The sequence below is a fragment of the Xyrauchen texanus genome, chromosome 15, assembly GCF_025860055.1.
Source record: "Xyrauchen texanus isolate HMW12.3.18 chromosome 15, RBS_HiC_50CHRs, whole genome shotgun sequence".
Classification (NCBI taxonomy): Eukaryota; Metazoa; Chordata; class Actinopteri; order Cypriniformes; family Catostomidae; genus Xyrauchen; species Xyrauchen texanus.
The window spans coordinates 13078126-13097759 of NC_068290.1; the positions used below are offsets into that span (position 1 = coordinate 13078126).

General features: G+C 37.0%; 2 protein-coding genes across 4 annotated transcripts in view; both read left to right on the forward strand.

Annotated features, from left to right (window-relative positions):
• The window catches only part of LOC127655660 (calpain-7-like), a 301204-nt gene that overhangs the window by 163009 nt on the left and 118561 nt on the right, over positions 1-19634 (forward strand). The window lies entirely within an intron of this gene.
• Positions 774-17157, forward strand: LOC127655677 (protein eva-1 homolog B-like). 3 transcript variants are annotated; one of them, XM_052143599.1, is made up of 5 exons: positions 774-1088; positions 2490-2557; positions 12334-12444; positions 15108-15209; positions 16724-17157. In XM_052143599.1, the coding sequence occupies exons 4-5, from the start codon at positions 15143-15145 to the stop codon at positions 17146-17148; spliced, it is 492 nt and encodes a 163-aa protein (XP_051999559.1). In that variant the 5' UTR covers positions 774-1088; positions 2490-2557; positions 12334-12444; positions 15108-15142; the 3' UTR covers positions 17149-17157. The 3 variants fall into 3 exon arrangements, with proteins under 3 accessions (XP_051999559.1, XP_051999558.1, XP_051999560.1); XM_052143598.1 differs by lacking the exon at positions 2490-2557; XM_052143600.1 differs by lacking the exon at positions 2490-2557 and having other exon boundaries at positions 15111-15209.

Genomic DNA, 19634 nt, shown 5'->3' on the forward strand with positions numbered 1-19634 from the left:
ATAAGGACCCAACAATGCTTCTTCTAAAAATCTTCATTTGTGTTCTGCTGAAGATAGATAGTCATACGCATCTGTGATGGCAACAGTTTGAGCAATGTGAATAATGACTTTCAAATTTAGCCAAAATATCAATTCAATCCAAATTGTTAGATCTTAAAACAGAGATAAACAGCAGGATCCTATTCAACTCAGAACATTTACCGCTATGGCCACTGGGGGCAGTGTTTTGAATTTCGGTAAGCACAGACCGATATTAAAGAAAAGTCAAGGTATTGTTTCTGATTTCACTGTGAGAACTCTGAGTGAATATTAATCATCTGTAGATCGAAAAAGGGTTGGTGATCGGAAAGATTATAAAACATCGTTAGTTGTCAAAGACTATTTTAACGTATCAGGGAGCGATCATCTTTGCACAAAAGCATAATTATCAGTAAAGAAAAAAATAGAGATTATAAGATTTAAATCAATTTTGTATTGGTTTGATCATTCAACATTGTTCCTTACGGACTGCCACTTGTTAAAACCAAACACACCCTTTTCAGTCAGCGATTCTCCCAAAGGCTCTTTCAATTCTCAGTGCTGTCATGTATTATTCAGTGTGGAAAATCTTTGTTAATTGGTCTAGAGTTGGCTTTTCATGTCTGTTTCCTTAACAACAGGGGAAAGACCCCTTCTCCCTCCTCTTTCCTTTCCTAAACCCTGCCCATTTAAGGCTGTTCCTCTTTTTCCCCTCTCTCCCTTTCCTATCTCTTTCTCATTCTGTGTGTGAGGGTTGTGTGACAGCTTTTCCTGCTTGTTGCAGACGGCTGAAAGGGAAAGAAACTTTTACGCTGATGATTCAAGAGGAAGTCGCCAGCTCTTCACTTCAGACTCTTGTAATGCAAAATCAAACTGAGACAAATGTACACACAACTAAGGAGTCATTGGATGGGAATGTGAAGACCAAAAGCTGAGTTTATTCATTAGCTGTTACCAGGCTGTAAACTCTATTTGGGCTGTGTAAAATATTGATGCAGCCAGATCTGGACTAAATTTACCAAGAAGCTTGAGTACATGCACTAAGAAAACAGCTTTGGCACTTCTTTGTGGTGAGTTACTGACTTCTTAGTTTGTTATATTTATTTGTTTGGCACAGCTGCAGTGTATACCTGTTGCACTGTATGAGGAGAGATCAGAATTTGTTCTGTTTTAATGCTGTATGGATGTTCTGTGAATGGTTTCCATAAGGGTGTCAGGGATTGGAGCGTATCATACCGCTCAAGTGGTCTTGGTATCCTAGTCCCATATAAATGTGATGCTGGGTGCTGCAATTATAGAGATCTGGTGATCTGTAGGACTTTTTTTTGTCCTTTAAGGTTATGATTTATGAATTATCCAATCTGTGATGACCATCTGAGCGAAAGGAAATTATTTTAGATTAGGCACCAAGGATCAGTTTGCATCTCATCAAATTTGTGTGTTTCTGTGGATGTTTGCTTACATGTGTGAGTTTGAACTAAGTAGCATCTACATAGAGCATAGCTTGACTAGAGCTGTACAGGTAAGTTTTACACTATACCACAGTTAAAATAAACACCCATTTTGAGTTTATAGGCGGGAAGGTCAATAATAAAGTAATGTGATCAGGCAGTTTAATGCTTGGCTTACATGTTTCGTCAGCACGAAAGTGTTTCCAGTACAAGAGCCAAGTCAGTAGTTAAAAGCCCCCATTCTTGCATGACACATATTTTTTTAGTTATTCTTTTGATATGAAGATCTGGAGTCTCGACCTGGATATAATAGCACTTTTGAGCTGCTGATCTTTAGGGTGTTTGTTTGTTTTGGCATGCAATTTTATTTGATTTATATCCTCATACAGATGAGCACATTAATACAGCTGCTTTTTATTTAGCAAAGCTGACTTGTGTTCAAATCCATTCAACCCTGCTCTTGAGTATCTGCTTGTTTCCCCAAACTCTGGTTATCTGCGAGCCACCTCATCTTTTTGCGTGCTGGTAGCTAACATAGTCTATAGATTCAGGGGGAGGTCAGAAGGTCAATCCCTGCTTAAAATGCTTTTGTAAACCTGCTACATCCGTATGGCAGAGATGGGTAGATAGGACATGAATAAACTCACATATAAGTATCATTATATTTAATTTGAACTAAAATTTAAAACTTAATGAAAAAATCTTTGTTAATTTGAATAAAAATGAAAACATAATTGGACACATAATGACATCATTATAAAACCTGAAACTAAACTGAAATGATTTAAAAACTAATTAAATATTATAAAAAATGCAAATGAATTACCCAGTACTACACAGTGTATTATACAGTTAAATTTGAACTTTATAACTTGCCTTCATTAAAAGGATAGTTAAACTATATATACATTTTTTTTGTTTTTATGTTTTCCTGTGGAACACAAAAGGAGATTTTGTAAAATGTTAGCCTAAGTCATCATTCACTTTCATTGCATAATTTTTTTTTTTCTTTTTTCATAGACAATGAAAGTGAATGGTGACTGAGGCTGTCATTCTAACAAATATCTTCTGGTGTGTTTTGGAAGAAAGTAAGTCATACAGGTTTGAAACAACATGACAGTGAATAATTTATGGCAGAATTTTCATTAATGCCACTAGATAGCAATAATATTAAACTTCTCTGAGAAAGTTAACGACATTAAACATCTTTGAATTATTTCAGTTAATGCATTATATTTACCAGCCCTAAAATATTAAAACAAAAGCTAAATATACTAAAAACAACTTAAAGTCATTGAAAACCTAAAATTAACAATCATGTAGTAAAACTAACAAAAATGAAGATTAATTAAAAGGACACATTCAAAATAAAAGTGAAATGAAAACTAAATGAATTATCAAACCTGAGACAACCCTGGACACAACACACATTCACACTCAAAACACAGAGACCTGTTTAATCATAGAGTGTTCAATGGCAGGACAGACGTTTATCAGCTGAGTCAGTGAAGATTCTTGACATCTGAAGGCTCTCTTTGGCCTGAAATGTGTCAGCTCTCTGTCTGATGCGAGAACAGAGAAAAGGAACTTGGGCTCCGCTATCTGAGTTTGATTGATTCAATGGTATATTTACATGCGGCACTCCTTTCTCTCTGGGGGTTTAAAATGTTTAATGACTAAGTCAGTCAGTGCTTTTTAAAGGGATAGTTCACCCAAAAGTGAAAAGTCTCATCATTTTCTCACCCTCATGCCATCCCAGATGTGTATGACTTTCTTCCTTGTTCTGAACCAAAACGATTTTTAGAACAATATCAAAGCTCTGTAGGTCCTTAGAATGCAAGTGAATGGTAGCATGGACTTTGAAGGTCCAAAAAGCATGTAAAGGCAGCATCAAAGTAATCCATATGACTCCAGTGGCTAAACCATATCTTCAGAAGTGATAAAATAGGCATCTGTGAGAATCAGATCAATATTTAAGCCCTTTTTTTTTTCTTTAAATATCCACATTCACTTTCACATTCTTCTTTTGGTTTAGGTGATTCGTATTATTTGTGCATATTGCCACCTCAGGGATGGGAGGTGAATTTCTAGTTAAAAAAGAAACTTAAATATGTTTCTCACCCACACCTATTATATAAGTTCTGAAGATATGGATTTAACCACTGGCGTTGTATGGATTACTTTTATGCTGCCTTTATAAGCTTTTTGGATCTTCAAAGTTCTGGCCACCATTCACTTGCATTGTATGGACCTACAGAGCTGAGATATTCTTCTAAAAATCTTTATTTGTGTTCAGGAGAGGAAAGAAAAGTATTACACATCTGGAATGGCAAGAGGGTGAGTAAATGATGAGAGAATTTGGGGGTGAAACTATCCCTTGATCACCTCACAAACATTCTTTCTCTCCCCATCTGTCTGTTTTATGAGCTTTGATTGAGAGAATAAATCTCAGATAATATATGACAAAATATCATTTGATTGGTATGCATTGACTTAGTTAATGTCATTGGCCTGATTTACAAAAGAACTGAGAACAGCCAGTCTCTCAGGAGTAGTAATACAGTTATAAAGGGACTTAGTAAATCCACTGGATTTTGTGGTTGAACATGGGTGTATACAATATATGACATCTCACTGAAGGGATTGATTGCACCAATAATACAAATGCTGTCATCATTTACTCAATCTCACAAACTGATTGGTTGGTTACTTCAAATTTCTTAGTCATCCACAGTAACCTTTGGTCTTTTTGGTCTGACAAACCTGATTAGCATAAACACTTTGGTAAATTTTGTCTTTACTGCATCTCTGTGCATGTGATGATGTTAACAATGCCCACCCACCCATGGGAAAAATGGCACACATGCTTTGTGTCCTACAATAATCAGAGGGCATGCGTAATGGATCCAGCATGTTTCTGAGGATCTGCAAAGGTCTGCAGAATCAGATCGATCTGCAGATGAGATAATGCTCTATTTGTGGAGCTTTGGAGCTGGGATCACCTGAGGGTTACTTGCTACATCACCCACACACTTTCTGTGGCTTTATACTGAATGCAAGTAAGAAAAAGTCTGCAGATGCTCATACATTTGATTAATTAAATCGAAGTAATTCAGACTCACATTAACAATAGAGCTCCTTAAGGTTGTAAAATTAAAAATCTTAATGAATTTTATATTAGGGCAGTGGTAGTGTGTTGGTCATGTTCACATAGATTACTTGTGGCCCTGTTGACCTGACCCTAGAAGTGGATGGGGGCAGAAGATCAGGGTACTTGAAGCACATCCTTCTCAACATTTTCATAGAAATGTACTTAGGCTATTTGGTTTCAATCAGACACACATCTGGATCATGTTATCACCCAGCCTAAGGGCACAGCCTTCAGTCACACAGCCCCCACTGACATTCATACCACCGTTGGAATGCAACTACAACCTTTGTTATATTAATTTCATTTAATGGTACTACTGACAAACAACCATCATGAGCACATAATGGAGTAGGCCTATTATATGATCTTAAGATGGGACTTGTAAGATGGGAAAAGTTTGAATTAATATCCCTCAGCAGCTTTATTGAAGTCTTGGGCTGCTTTCCAATTTTCATACTTCGACTATGTATACACTAAAAGTAAGCCCTTTGCTGTTGAGAAGTGTAGAAATGTGTAGTTATACTGTGCGGCAGGATCTGGACATACTACTATGTCAGTCATTGCCTTAAAATTGGTGTGCTCAGTCGATTAATCGCATAATGTTTCGCAGTTCGTAATTAATTGATTAATCGCAGATTTTGAAAGTGCTGAAATTTGACTTTAAATATAGGTATTTTCTGGTCAAAAAGCACGTATTTCCTTCTTTGGAACGAAAACAAAACAATATGTAACAATATAATGCTTTATTAACTTTTTCCAAACAAAACCTTCCACAGTATAAAGATAGAAATGCACTAAAATAGCACCAATTCAAGTAAAATTCAATGTTTTCCCAAGTTTAAGTAGGAGATTGACTAACTGAAAGAACCAGTCCCAACATAGGTTGCATATTCATTGCAATGGGCATTATATATCTTAAACTCTCATCCTCCATGATATTAATCAGCCAGCAGACTGTGGCTATCCATTTTGCAACAGTAATCATGAAGCCGTGTTCATAATTCATATCAGAGGGTCAACGCCAGCGTCAAGCACTGCTTAACGACAATCGCTTGCAGACCAAAATAGCTCATTCTGCGTTTTGGTGGTAGTGAAGACTCGGTGTGTTTCTGTGGTAATTAAACAGCACCTTACTAAGGTTGAAAAATTCTTGATTTCTGTCACAAGTTCCATCTAGGCTTGCTTTGTATAACAAATAGCATCTTCTTTCTCCATCACTTTATTACTGACAATGAATCACCATTGTGTGTGCAACATGTGATTGTGCATCAATGTAATGACTCCTAGTGGAAACATCACAAAGGTTCTGCCCTTCTAACCAAAGTTTTTTCTGGTTTATGCTGTATTAAAGGTAAAAGCGATAATCGCGATTAAGGAAAATTAACATGTTAAACTTTTTAATCACAAACGCTTTAATTTTGAGAGCTGTAATTAAAATGTATTATTACTTTACTTTTTGGTTGAAAAATGGAAATTGTTAGACTTAAAGGACTTCTCTTAAACTGAAAAATTCTAATGACAACCACAGACTCCTCGTTCCTCAAGGATTGTGGCAATATTAGCTCAAAAAGCATGTTCGGATGCACATTTAAAAAATCCACCAAGAGAAAAAAGTAAAAAATGATCATCCTTGAATCATGGTGGCATTCTTTTTTCCACACACTGATATGTAACATACTTATTGCAATTTTGGGATGGATATGAATTGGGACACAGCCTTAGGGACTGTTCACACTGAACAGGTTTTTCCATCTTTCTGCACTATTTTTACATGCAATAGACGGACGTCTTTAACTGTTGCACCATTTCTCGCTGTTTTCTCAGTGCCTTGTGAAGGAGTGCCTCATTTTCTAGATGCCATGTCAGGTTAAACAGAATGTCAACTTTTAAAAACGTCTCTCAACACACCTACGTTCGTTTATTTTTGTTGAACTCTGCCTTTATTTAGCAAAATAACAGATTCGGTCAGAACGGTCCCTTTCGCTTTGAAATGCCTGCTTACATTTCTGTTTTCAGGCATTTAAATGTCAGTAGACCAAAGATCGGTGATAGAACCATAGAAGAAATAATACTAGTCATACAATTAAGATGAAGCTTTGGTCTTTGTATCATGCAGCACTAGCCTGCATGTTGTAATGGCAAAAGAGATTTGTTTATGCAGAATTTCAGCCACCAGTTATAAACTTACATTGTCATAGTCATTTTTCATCTTATATTACTAGATTAAAACAGTGAGGGCAGAGCTTCATGCATTTCAGGAAATCTGCATTGAAGAATTTTGCTTGGCTGTCTGTGGTCCTCGTTTAGGCTCTGCTATTTTTTTAGGGCTGGCATGCATCTTTAGGGTCAGCTACACCTTTTATGCAGGGAATAGGGATCTGATGGCAACCACATGTCTGACTTGGCTCCAAATTAAATATCCCCTTCTGTATGAGCTACTGGCAGGAAAGGCAGTACAAATGCGTTACACCATTTAAATGTTAGATTTCATGTGAAGAGAAACAAGACTGGGTACACTACACTCTTTTGGAAATGTTATGGTTAGGTCCAGACCTGTACAGGAACTTAAGCAAAATTACACAGCAAATGTTTTTGCCATAATGCTTTCTGAGCGGTTTTACAGGCAACACATTAACAAATGTGTCCAAGTTTAGTGGTTGGAACGTCATTCTATGCACCTTTGGGGTTCTGAGAAGAAAGACTTAGATCTCTGAGTTGCTACCTATGGTCTGTAGGGAGGGCTTCTGGACTTGGTTTGTGTTCAGGTGAACATGGCTGATGTTTGAAATTAGACCTCGGAGACTACATGCTGGCTGAGATATTACACAGTCAGCAGTTTTTCATTGACTTTGGTTGGTTGTTTATGGAAGAAATGTCAGGAGAAATTCAAGATTATGAGAACTGCAAAAATTATGGTAAAACAGTATTTCAAAATGAATGTGCTTTCAGGGATGCATCAGACCCCATTCACCTTACATTCCAACTTAGTTGTGGGATAAGATGAAAATACTTTCTTTCTTTTGTGCTCCAGTGTTTTTTTTTTTTGCTTTTCAAGTGAACTTTTAAAGATCTGATGAAATCAAAATAGGATTTTTGAGGCTTTTGACCTATGCCTGTTAGCTTAGAGGTGATCTGCATGGTATTGTAGTCCTAAACGTTGACAAAATTCACTTTTTGCAAATATACACATTTTAAATGTCTTTATTAAAAGTCTTTCTCTAACTGACCAATTGATGACATACTTTACTCACTCAATCAAATGCTCTCTAGAATCAGAATTTCCCTCCACCTAATACCACCAACTTCTGACTAGCAATAACAAGTTATCTATCATGTTAACGACTGTGTCATAAACCAATGGCTAATGGCTAAATTTGAAAAAGCCCCAAATGAATGTTTCAATAGGAAATGCATAAACACTAGAAATAAATCTGTCATTTCGCCTTCATAAAAGACCTTTGGTTATGATAGAAAGATTTTAGGAGCACAGAAAACATGACAAGACAATTTGTATTGAAGAACTTCAACTGTATTGAAGTTTGTTTTGTTTACTAAGATTTACAGTGTAAAATATGCTTAAAGGAATATTCTGGGTTCAAAAGTTGTCAGCATTTGTACCATAATGTTCATTACACCAAAAATAATGAAATTAACTCGTCTGTCCTTTTCTTAAAAAAAAAAAAAAAAAAAAAGCAAGACTAGAGGTTACAGTGAGGCACTTACAATGGAAGTGAATGGGGCCTATTGTTTGTTGGAGGGTATAAAGACAGATGTGAATTCTTCTGTTAAAACTCTGTATTATTGAGCTGTAAAGTTGTTTAAATGGTCCTTTTTTACAGTCGTTTTATGGTTTGTCAATATCATCAACAAAAAGTTCATTACACAGAAAAGGTTAGTAAGTGATTTATGACACTAAAATCATGTTAACATGCACATTGTTTATGTCTTGTGAATATACTTTTGAAAAGAGTAAGTATTTTAATGTTTATGGATTGGCCCCATTGAATTTCATTTCAAAAACCTCACTGTAACCTCGATTTTTGACATATCAAAATATTAATATTATGTCACAAATGCTGTTGTTTGAGCTTAACTTGTTTTGAATCCAGAATAATCCTTTAAGGAATATTCTATACTGTATATTGAGAGCAGCTCCTTGGGGCTCCACATTTTTTAGAATAATTTAAAGTGAAACCAAGAAACCCAATTAAATTTAGATTCAAAGCCTTGCATCAGTCACCATGTCCTTTGCCATGAAGACCACAAGTGGTTCAGCTGCTACCCCAGGAAATTCCAGTGGCTGAAAGAACATTTCTAAGTATCAAAAATATAAATTTGCTTGTTTTGTCTGGCGGTCTGTCATAAGAATGAGAGTGCTGCACTGGCTGCTGTTTTTCTTTTGATATTGGTAGTTTCAATTATAGTCTTTAAAGTTATAGCATAAATTCTGTTCATGCTTTGTGATGATACTTTTCAATTCTTTACACAAGGGAGTAATTCGGTCAGGTTGTTTATGGCCTGTATATCACTCGGTGGTGAAGAATCAGTTCAACAGTTAGCAGAAGGAAGAATATTTACCAAGGTCTTTGGCCTGTCACTTTATACCCCACAAATCATCCACTTACAGTTTTTATTTGTAGAGACAACTTAATGTGCATCTTTGAAAACAGAGAGTAACACAATTTTGAAGATTGGAGGAACAAATCTGTGGGTGCTATTTTGGTAATTGCACCGGGTCACAATTTGTCATGTCGGACAGATGATTTCAGAGGAAGGAAATGCTATTGTGGAAGAGTGGAGAATTATCTCTAGATATGACAGTGCCTGGCCTTCCCCTGCCTCTCCCCTGCATGCTTTAAACAAACAACCTCTAGTTTAAAATGAGTTTCTGACCTTTTCCTAGGCTATATGATACTACTTATGTTCTTGGTGTTGATTTGAATACTGATTGTGCACTTAATAAAATAAATGATTAAGTACAGTATACTGTTGAAATCTTTAATGCAATAATGCATTAGCGTTTTCTCTAGAATTCCTCAGCAGTTATATTTAGCTCTCTAGCATTTCATATTTTAGCATTAAGTTAGTGGCTCATAAGTGTTTAGACCGCTCTAAAATGATATACCGTATGTATGATTTTCATGCTTTTCTACACTGCACAGCCAGTTTCATCCTTCCATAACCAACAGATCTTAGTCATGGTAGATGCCATAATTAATTTTACACGAATAAAAATGAGGCTGTGAGGAGGTAGAAATAAAGTCAGTTTAGTAGTTCAATACCTTGGTGTCAATCATTTTTACCTTTAAACTCCTGAGACACGAGCATGACTGTTGTGTGCATTTTCCATTTCTCTTTTAGATTTTTAACTAGTAGCACCTATTAAACGTGCAAAAAAAACAAAAAAAGAAAAAAAGAAAAGAAAAGAAAATGATTGAAACAGATGTGGACAGCGGGACTAAGTTGTGTAAGAATAAGCTATGGAAAGTCAGATTTTTTTCTATCAAATTGTTAATTACAGGAGTGTTGGTTAATCATGTTTTTGAGATGTTATAGACAACACGGTTTGTATAATTCGTTCTGATTCAAAGTAATGGCCAGCATCATCCAATCACTTCCAACCATGCTAAAATAAAATTATACATTATAAATTCTAAATCTATGTACTGATTACCACTGTCCCATGTCTGCCAAACAAGTTGGGTGGTCTAGGCATAATCTGCAGCCTGAAACTGAACTTTTAGTCAGATTTTAGGAGTGAATGCACTTCGCTGCATAGGGAGCTATAGGATGCTCCATTGCTCCCTGTTTAGTAAATGACTTAACCTCCAGTGTGCTGTCTGTCTGTACTTGTCTCAGAACAGTTCAACATACACCTTATTTTTTAACCTAACTTCATATAAAGCCTCTGAAAGCCATATTTGTGGATGAACCCATTGATTCTCAATGTGATAATGCACAGTAAATACAGGATTTCTAAGGAAACAATGAGCTAAAGTACACAATAATGAATACTGTGTTTAGTAGCATGGTGTTTCACGATAATTACTCAAATTTAAAAAATGGAATATTGGATGAAACTAGAGACTGTAATCTTTTGACTCAAACTGGTTTCAATGTAAAAACTTAATTAGGTTTCTTACCAGATGTAGGTAGGTTGGCATTTCCCCCAAAGACAAACTCCGCTGTGGTCGGCACCATGTTGTTTTGTAACATGGCCGAAATCAGATGCTATAAATTAATTTAAATTATGCGTTGCATATAGCAAAGCCAAAATACAACATCCATGCATGTGTACATGGGGTCGCAAGAGGTTAAGGGTCAGATCAAGTAATCAGTTAGTAATAGCTTCTAACTGCACACCAGTATCTTACACCAATAAGTAGGCTAATGTTCATCAGTGTGCTCAAAGCCCCCAAACATCAGAAAAATAACAAAAGTTGGTATTTTTAACTTTGCTTTGTCAGGGTTGAATACAACATCTGCTGCAGAGAAGAAAATTAGGTCAGAGAAAGTAAAAAATGCTGGTGTTAGTGTTACGGGCATGCAGGGCAGGAGGCCTGTTAAAAATGTCCTCCCCAGGGGAAAAACAAAACACAAACAAAAAACAGGGCAGGTTAATGGCTGTTTAGACAAGCTTTAAACATGTCTACAGCTGCCATTTGCCTCCACTTAGACACGCTTGTGTGCTGTGAGTATATCAGTGCCCTCCAGCGAAGGGAAAAATAGAGCTAATCAGGTGAACAAATTATTCTAGATAAACTAAACAAACTAGCATGCAACATATGGGAACATGTGGCAGCAGTTTTATTTGTTTTTGCATGTATGTGGGTGTGTATTTGTTATATGCCAAAATTGCTATAATGTTTATTGTCGCACTTGACTGCTACATTAATTCAAAGGGCAGGAGACCCAATAATGCATTTACATTCAGCTGCTTAGAAACACAGGCTGAAAATACCAGCTTAGACCAGCAGGAATTTACATGCTGGTGACTAGCAATGCTGGTGTTTTCATACCCTCTTTCTTCTGGGTCATTCCTAGGCTTGTGGGTCAAAATTTGTTCATGATCACTGGCTATGGCTTCTAGACACAGATGTAGAGCACATAAGGGCTGCCAAGAGTCAGCAAGAATCAAATTCCGGCACTGGAAAGCAAAGGGGCTCTGCTAAACCAACTTAAGCTGCCAGCTCTCTCCCCTCTGAAAGAAACCACCTTGGTCTGCACATTTTTCACACCATGCCTATTTAAGATTTCAAATTTGGGCCAAATGTCAAGCAGCTCAGCTTTGAGTCATACAAGCTGAATCATTCCGGCTGGTACTATTGTAATGTAACAAAGTTCATTACATTTGTATTAGTTTTTATTACATTTGCAATGAAGAAAACTAGCAAAGGCAGTTCAATCTTTTTAAATAAATTTGAATAAATTTTCCTAATTCCTGAGGACATTCATTATGTTTAACAGCAGCTCAGTCATCATTTAGGAGATTCCTATCTTTAAGGATTTGATTTGTTACTTTTTTTAGAAAAGGTGAAATGTGAACCATCAATTAAATTCTGTTCGGTCTCAAACTGACTTCCTGTGTCCACAATGTAAACGTGGCGCCTGTCATTTGTTTGCACTGCAAATGCCTCAATGATTTTTGATGTAATGTGGTCTGACATGTCTATGTGTCCGTCTCTGTGTGTGTTTGCTTATGTCATTGTGTAGACAGAAGACCAAGATATTCAAAGGACATGGAGGCATAACCAAACAGGAGGCATAGCCTTGATCCAACCCAGCTAGAGCAACATGAAGAGGAACTGAAGTCTAATTTATATGGTAAGTCTCAAGTCGTTTATTCCCAGTTATTTCTATTATCTTGTGGACAATATCAGCAACTGAGAACTGTTGGTATAAAGTTTGTGAGAGGTATATATTTTATAATGTCTTGAAAATAACTTCATAATGCTGAAATAAAAAAGATACTCTGTTTTTTAGTCATTTCAAAAGAATCCTTAAAGGAATAGTTCAGTTCACCCAAAATGAAAATTCTGTTCATCCAGATGTCATTCCAAACCATATGATTTTCTGTCTTCTGTGTAGCACAAAAGGAGATGTTTTAAAGCTATTTAAAATTTGTGCATGAAGAACGTCAGTGATTACAAATACAATTGGTTCTAGTGTATCTTGAATATGTGCAAGCGCAAGTGAGATTTGAGAGCTTCGGTGGAGGGTATTCGTGGATTTTCAGTGAATAAAAATTTACTTTTTGGTCTGTTCCTCACAAAAAGCAATCTGAAGACTTGGAATAGAGTGAACAAGTAATATGAACTGCTTTGGAGCTTGAGAGCCTTTGGTCACTATATGTTTTTGTTTTATGGTAAAGAGCAGCATGAAAATTCTGCCTAAAATCTCCTTTTCTACGGAAGATAGAAAGTTTTATGGGTTTGGAACAACACAGGGGTGAATAAATGGTGACAGAATTTTCATTTCTTGTTGAACTATTCCTTTAAGTTGATGTCACTGTTGAAATGTGTCATTGTACTTATCTTTTAATGATTTACATTTTGGTTTTAAGTCTGGTTCTGTTTTGTCTGTTTTCTGTGTCTTTTTAAAGTTTATCTTTTATTCTAGTGAGATTAATCTGGGTATTTTATTTACATTATTCATCAGCAGAATCCAGCTGTGAGAATGTTTCTTTTTATCTTTAGTTGTTTTATTGCTATATTAGTTTAGTATTTATCATTTACAATTCCCTTTGTATCATACATGGGTTGTCTTTGAGAAGACCATGCCTATGTTTGCAAACAAGATTTGTTTGAAGTCCTTTATAGCATTTAAATCTAGTAAAACATGTTACGCAGGTTCATAACTTTCTTTAATGTTTGAAGAATGACCTCTGATGTTAAAAGGATAGTTAAAAAAAAAAACTGTCAACATTTACTCAATGTGGCAAGGAGGAGGGCAGGGCCAGGCCTTGATGATGCACGCCCGGCCCCTTATCAGGCTAATCGAGCCGTCAAGAGGGATAGAGGCTGCCGGAGGTGGCAGTACGGGAGAGAGTGAGAGAAAGAGAGCTACAGGCAGCTGCCCTGTATGTGTTTATGTTTGTGTGTCTTTGTGTTTAAGTTTATTAAAAAAATTACTTTGATGCTTCGTCCGGTTCTCGCCTCCTTCTTTCCCTTTTATCCTGCTACATTGGTGTCAAAGCACGGGAAGGAGGAGGTATGCGCCGTTGTAGAGTACTCGCCACTACCATTTTTGGTGAACTATCCCTTTAATGCGATGAGATTCTTCTTTGTAAGACCAAATCGTTATTATACTTTTTTAATTACCGTCTTCCATATTTCTCAGTATGCCTTTTTGAACAGCATGTGTGGCATAGTACATCACATGTCTGCATACTGAGTGATGTCACACAGGCAGAGAACAATAGTGAATGAGAAAAGTCAAACTCAGCAGGAAGTTCTGTGTGACTGTTGTGGATAGTGTAAGGGGGGTGCAGGAAGTGTGGTAAGATCCGGCAGGAGCACATGACCCCCAAGTGTCTGCATTATCTGTGGCGCTTGCTACGCAACATGGAATCCAATTGGAACCAGACGTGGAACTGTCGTCGTATGGGGAGGATATGTTTGTTTGGGGTTATAAATATAAACTTCTTAAACTCTTGCCCCCATGCTGTACATGGGGGGTGTGGCTATATTTGTTGGCTGTACTGTAGGAAATATGAGTCTTTTCTGGGAGTTCACAGTTGGCAGGGAAAAGAGTCACAGCATGGGCACAGAGGAAAAACACAAAACAGGAAAGAGGCTGCAGATGCATTGGTATGGACTTCATCAGGGTAGAGTCTTGGATCATCTTCTCCCTCGTATTCAGACAACAAACAAAAGCAAGAGTCTGACTACTGGCTAGACACCATAAAGTAGAGATTCCTATAGGAAATGGGCCTCACTGGCTCCTGGCAATAGTGGCCTTCTCACCTTACAAAAGGGGCCTTAAGGTGTTCACAGTGGTGGCAGAGCTGTGGACCTTTGAGACTGAGGGCGTGACACAGTGTTGCTTTATGTTTAAAATGTAAGGATATTGTTCAGCATATGGAGCGGTTTAAAGATTAAACCAGTGCTTGCTTTGGCAAGCTTAGCTTTGTTCTGACACTCAGCTACATTTGGTTTTCTGTTGACTGCACACAAGAATCAGCATATAGTCACTGTGCAGGGTAAATGCAGGAATACAAGAAATATAAAGGATAAATCACAATGCAGTATGTAAATAAATGCATGAAATAAAAAAATAGGATCCAAATGTTACAAAGACTAATCATGTTGAACATTCTATGTAAGTCAAAGGGAGATTTTCATACTTAAATCAAGCATCTAAAACCAAAACTAGATAGCACACCACACCAAGGCTAAAATTATTAACAAACCAAAGTTTGAAAGATTTGAAATTTTACCTTTTAGTGTGATATGTGGAAAAGTGTAATTTTTCAAATGCTTATCCAGTAGGTTTGGTTTTGGAAACACAGGACAAAGCCAGGATGAATGTGAAAAGGAAGGAGATGGATTTCTTAAGCAACACTATTGCTGCTTATGCTCACATTAAAGGTTAGTGCATTTCCCATGTTTAACATATGTAAAACACAGCATAGTTTAAAGGAATAGTTCACCCAAAAATGAAAATTCTGTCAAAATGTACACACCCTCAATTCCCACTATTAGTAGGTCCTTGTGGTGGCACGGTTACTCACCTCAATTCGGGTGGCGGAGGACAAGTCTCAGTTGCCTCCGCTTCTGAGGCAGTCAATCCGCGCATTTTATCACGTGGCTCGTTGTGAATTACACCGCGGAGACTCCGCATGTGGAGGCTCATGCTACTTTCCATGATCTACACACAACTTACCAAGCACCCCATTGAGAGCGAGAACAACTAATTGTGACCACAAGGAGGTTACCCCATGTAACTCTATCCTCCCTAGCAACCAGGCCAATTTGGTTGCTTAGGAGACCTGGCTGGATTAATTCAGCACACCCTGGAATCAAACTCACGACTCCAGTGGTGGTGGTCAGCATCAATACTCGATGAGCTAACCAGGCCCCCTGAAAATGCCTTGTTGATGAGAGAGTTCAACGGAGAATGGCCAGACAGGTTCGAACTGACAGAAAGGGTACGATAACTCAGATTAACACTCTATACAACTGTAGTCAGCAGAATAGCGTCTTAGAATGCACAACACATCGAACCTTGAGGCGGATGTGCAACAAAAGCAGAAGACCAAGTTGGGAACTTTATTAGGACTATAGTGTTATAGCCAAATGAAGTGCTCAGTGAGTGTACTTTATTGTCTCCCTGGGGAAATTTGGTTTTGAATTAGTGTTTGTCACTTCCAGGACACCCACTAAAATGTACAATCATTCATATGACATAAAATGACCATATAATACAGTACATTACATACAATGCACACAGTGTAATCACCCAGAACAAATAAATTATACAAAACAATTAGCATTAAGAATTCTGACTGATGCAGGCACAGGTGAGATCTTGAACCTATTTAGTTTGTAACGTGGAACTCTGTAACGTCTACCGGAAGGTAAGAGTTCATAACATTAATGGAGTATATAAGATGGATCACACAAAATTCTTCTTGCTTGCCTTAGTGTACATTGCTCATACAGAGACTGGAGGCTGGGGTTATCTTTAAGTCAATAAACAGTGAAAATCTTGACATCTGTAAGGTACACGTGAGAAGCTTGTTTGGCTCACGTTTTTATGGGAGTGTTCTTTTTAGCCCTTAATGGTGCAAGTTCTTGCATGAACACGAGGCACTGTATATGAGCTTCTCCCAAAGTGCTCAAATACGCTCAATGGATGTCAAGAATTTCAGCACTGTCCACTGCCATTGTATTGAAAAGACTGAGAGGGATCTTCATTAAAACATCTCATTTAGAGTTCTGCATTAGAAAAAAGTCTTAAGGGTTTGGAACGACATGAGAGTAAATTATGACAGAGTTTTAAATTTTGGATGAATTATTCCTAACATATTGTGTAACATATTGAAACATCTGCTGTGGAGATGCTCTAATGTATAAATGAGATGTGTTTCCTCTCTGTCCAGCCAATCCCGAGAGTTTTGGCCTTTACTTTGTCATTGGCGTGTGTTTTGGCCTGGTGCTCACTCTCTGCCTCCTGGTTATCCGGATCTCCTGTAAGCCTCGTACAACTACAACACCCTCCACACCAGAGAAAAAACAGCTGAAAGACTATAGTGATGAAGAGGAGGATGAGGAGAGTGATGAGGAGGATGAGGAAGATGCAGAAGACACTGAGTCCCCTGTCATGCTTAGCACCACAGAGATCCCCATGGGGAACCACCACAACACGCCAGATGGGACTCTGAGCAGAAATGTGTTCACCTCGGCCGAGGAGCTGGAGCGAGCACAGCGATTGGAGGAAAGGGAGAGGATCATCAGGGAGATCTGGAGAAACGGACAGCCTGACATCGTAGGAACCGGCACAATTGGCCGAGTGCATTACTGTTAACACACCCAGAGATTTTTGAACTTATTCAAGCCATTCCACTGGGTGAGAACACTACTTGGAAAGACTTGAAGATATTGTTAAAGGAAAGAACTTCCATATTTTCTCTAAATTGGGACTGATTTTATTCTAATCCTAAAAGTCACAGGAAGGAGTGTAGATCTGGTTCTTTGTGCTCCATTTCTACTGGGCTGTTGTCAGGCCCCATTTAAAGGTTGAGTAAGCGATTCCTGAGAAAGTACTCAAAAGCCAAACAAACACACCCCTCCCTTCAGTGCTCCTTCAGAAGCTCTGCCCCCCAAATGCATGCATGTGCAGTAGTGTTGTGTGGATCGGTCTGATCCACTTTATTTATTTTCCCATTTACAGAGCCAGGGCAGTGTACAAACGCTGGATTTTTTTTCCAGAGCGCACACACATAATGGACAGCTAGTGGACCGTGAAGTGATATTTGTGGAATTTGACAAAATGTATTGGATTAAAATGGCTTACTCCACTTTTAATGGTGCTTAATGCAAAGTTATTTTAAAGCACAAATTCAGGCTCTGACAGGGTCCTGACTTGGATCCTACTGTAGTTGTAAATTGTAGGAAATAATTAGAAGCTCACAAAAAGCAAGTGCACCTTTGCACCATGCCATTTATTGTGTAAAGATGTTTTCTGCTATTGTTTTATATACTTGATATTTTTAAACTAACGCATTCCTCTGAAATACCCCCATAAATATGGTGCATCATGCAGTTACTCGTAGACTTTTAAGCCACTTGGAAAAAAAAAAACAACCTCACATCATATTTCATGGGTCAAGCTCTCAAAGCCCTTATTATAAGTAGGAATCTGCAGAATCTTATCTGCAGATACATTTTCAAACTAAATCCAAGGTTAACTAATCCATACTAATCATCTCATTAATATTAAGCACTTAATATTATTAACGAATAGCTAGTAATACACTTATACACTTATTATTTACTTAGATTTTCAAATACATTTCAGGGTTGTTTTGTCAATCATACATCAATGATCAGTGTGTTTATTTAAAGGGACAGTCCACCCAAAAATTAAAATTCTCTCATCATTTACTCACCTTCATGCAATCCCAGTTGAGTATAACTTTCTTTCTTCTGCGGAACACAAACTAAGATTTTTAGAAGAATATCTTACAAGGCAAGTGAATGGGTGCAAATATTTTGAAGCTCCAACAAGAAGAACATTCATTTGCACTGTTTGGATCTAAAGAGCTGAAATATTATTTTAAATATCTTCATTTGTCTTCAGTAGACGTAAGAAAGTCATACACATCTGGGATGGCATGAGGGTGAATAAATGAATAGAGAATTTTCATTTTTGGGTGAACTATCCCATTAAGTAAAAGAACAGATTATATTGTTGTTAGATAGCATAACAGTGTCAAATGGACTAAATTCAATTGTGTTTTGTTGTCACTGTGTGTCTTTCATGGTTGCCATTCAACTGTGATAATTATATTTTTTGCTTGATTTCCTGTTCACAGATTCTTGGCATAATACGTAGACTTTGATTGAAATATTATTGAGCTTTTACAGTCTTTCAAAATGCTGAAAACCCAAACAATTTGACTTAAGTAACTCTAGAAATTTTTACACAAATAGAAATGCCAGTACAACTATGTGTTTAAGAACACATAAATTCCATTATAACAAATGAAGACACTTTAAACTTAAGAACTGCTAATATGATGCCTAATATATACAAAACCACATGCAACCAAAGACAAAGCCGAAAAAGGAAAGAATTTGAGTCTATTTTTGATTAGTGGTACTGTCATCACTGTAGTACGCTACAAATTTTGCAAACATATTTCTAACATTTGGAATTTCTGTCTGTCGCTGCTAAAAACAGTCCATTCTCATTGATTTGTCAGAGTCTATGAAGATCTGATATATTCCACATGGTTTAAAGATGCTGTTTTCTGACTGAAGGGAAACTAAGTCCGCACCAGTCTCATACCATATCTTCACACAGGGAAAAGCTGAGATTTGAGCTGAGATCCTACTTCGATCATTCATAAAGAAGCGTTTAAATATCTGTGTTAACTGTCTTCAGCGTCTGTGTTGTTATGATTTGTCAAAAATAACCTGGGGCCAATCAGATTGCCTTATGTTATTTCATAAATTCTTTTTTTGATAAGATCAATGGGGTTATGGAAATAAATATGAATATTTTTATGCATAGAAAGGCTGCTTACATTTAGATTTACATTGGTTCTATATTTGTACATCATTGGTTTGACCCAGAAATCACAAAAAATACAGCAATTGTATGTCATGGTCATAATAACCTTTTATATAAATTGTATAATTTTTTATCAGCTTTTATATTAAATGTTTATGGCACTCAAAGTTTAGCATGAAAAAAAGTGTCTGTGTTAATTTAGTTTGGGGAAAATACATTTATTTATGTCCACAGAATATATATATATATATACGGCAACATGTTAATAAATCTGG

Coding starts and splice junctions, on each gene's coding strand:
- LOC127655677 (XM_052143599.1), top strand. CDS start 15,143: ATGAATGTGAAAAGGAAGGAGATGGATTTCTTAAGCAACACTATTGCT. Junction 15,210..16,723: donor TGCTTATGCTCACATTAAAG/GTTAGTGCATTT, acceptor CTCTCTGTCCAG/CCAATCCCGAGAGTTTTGGC.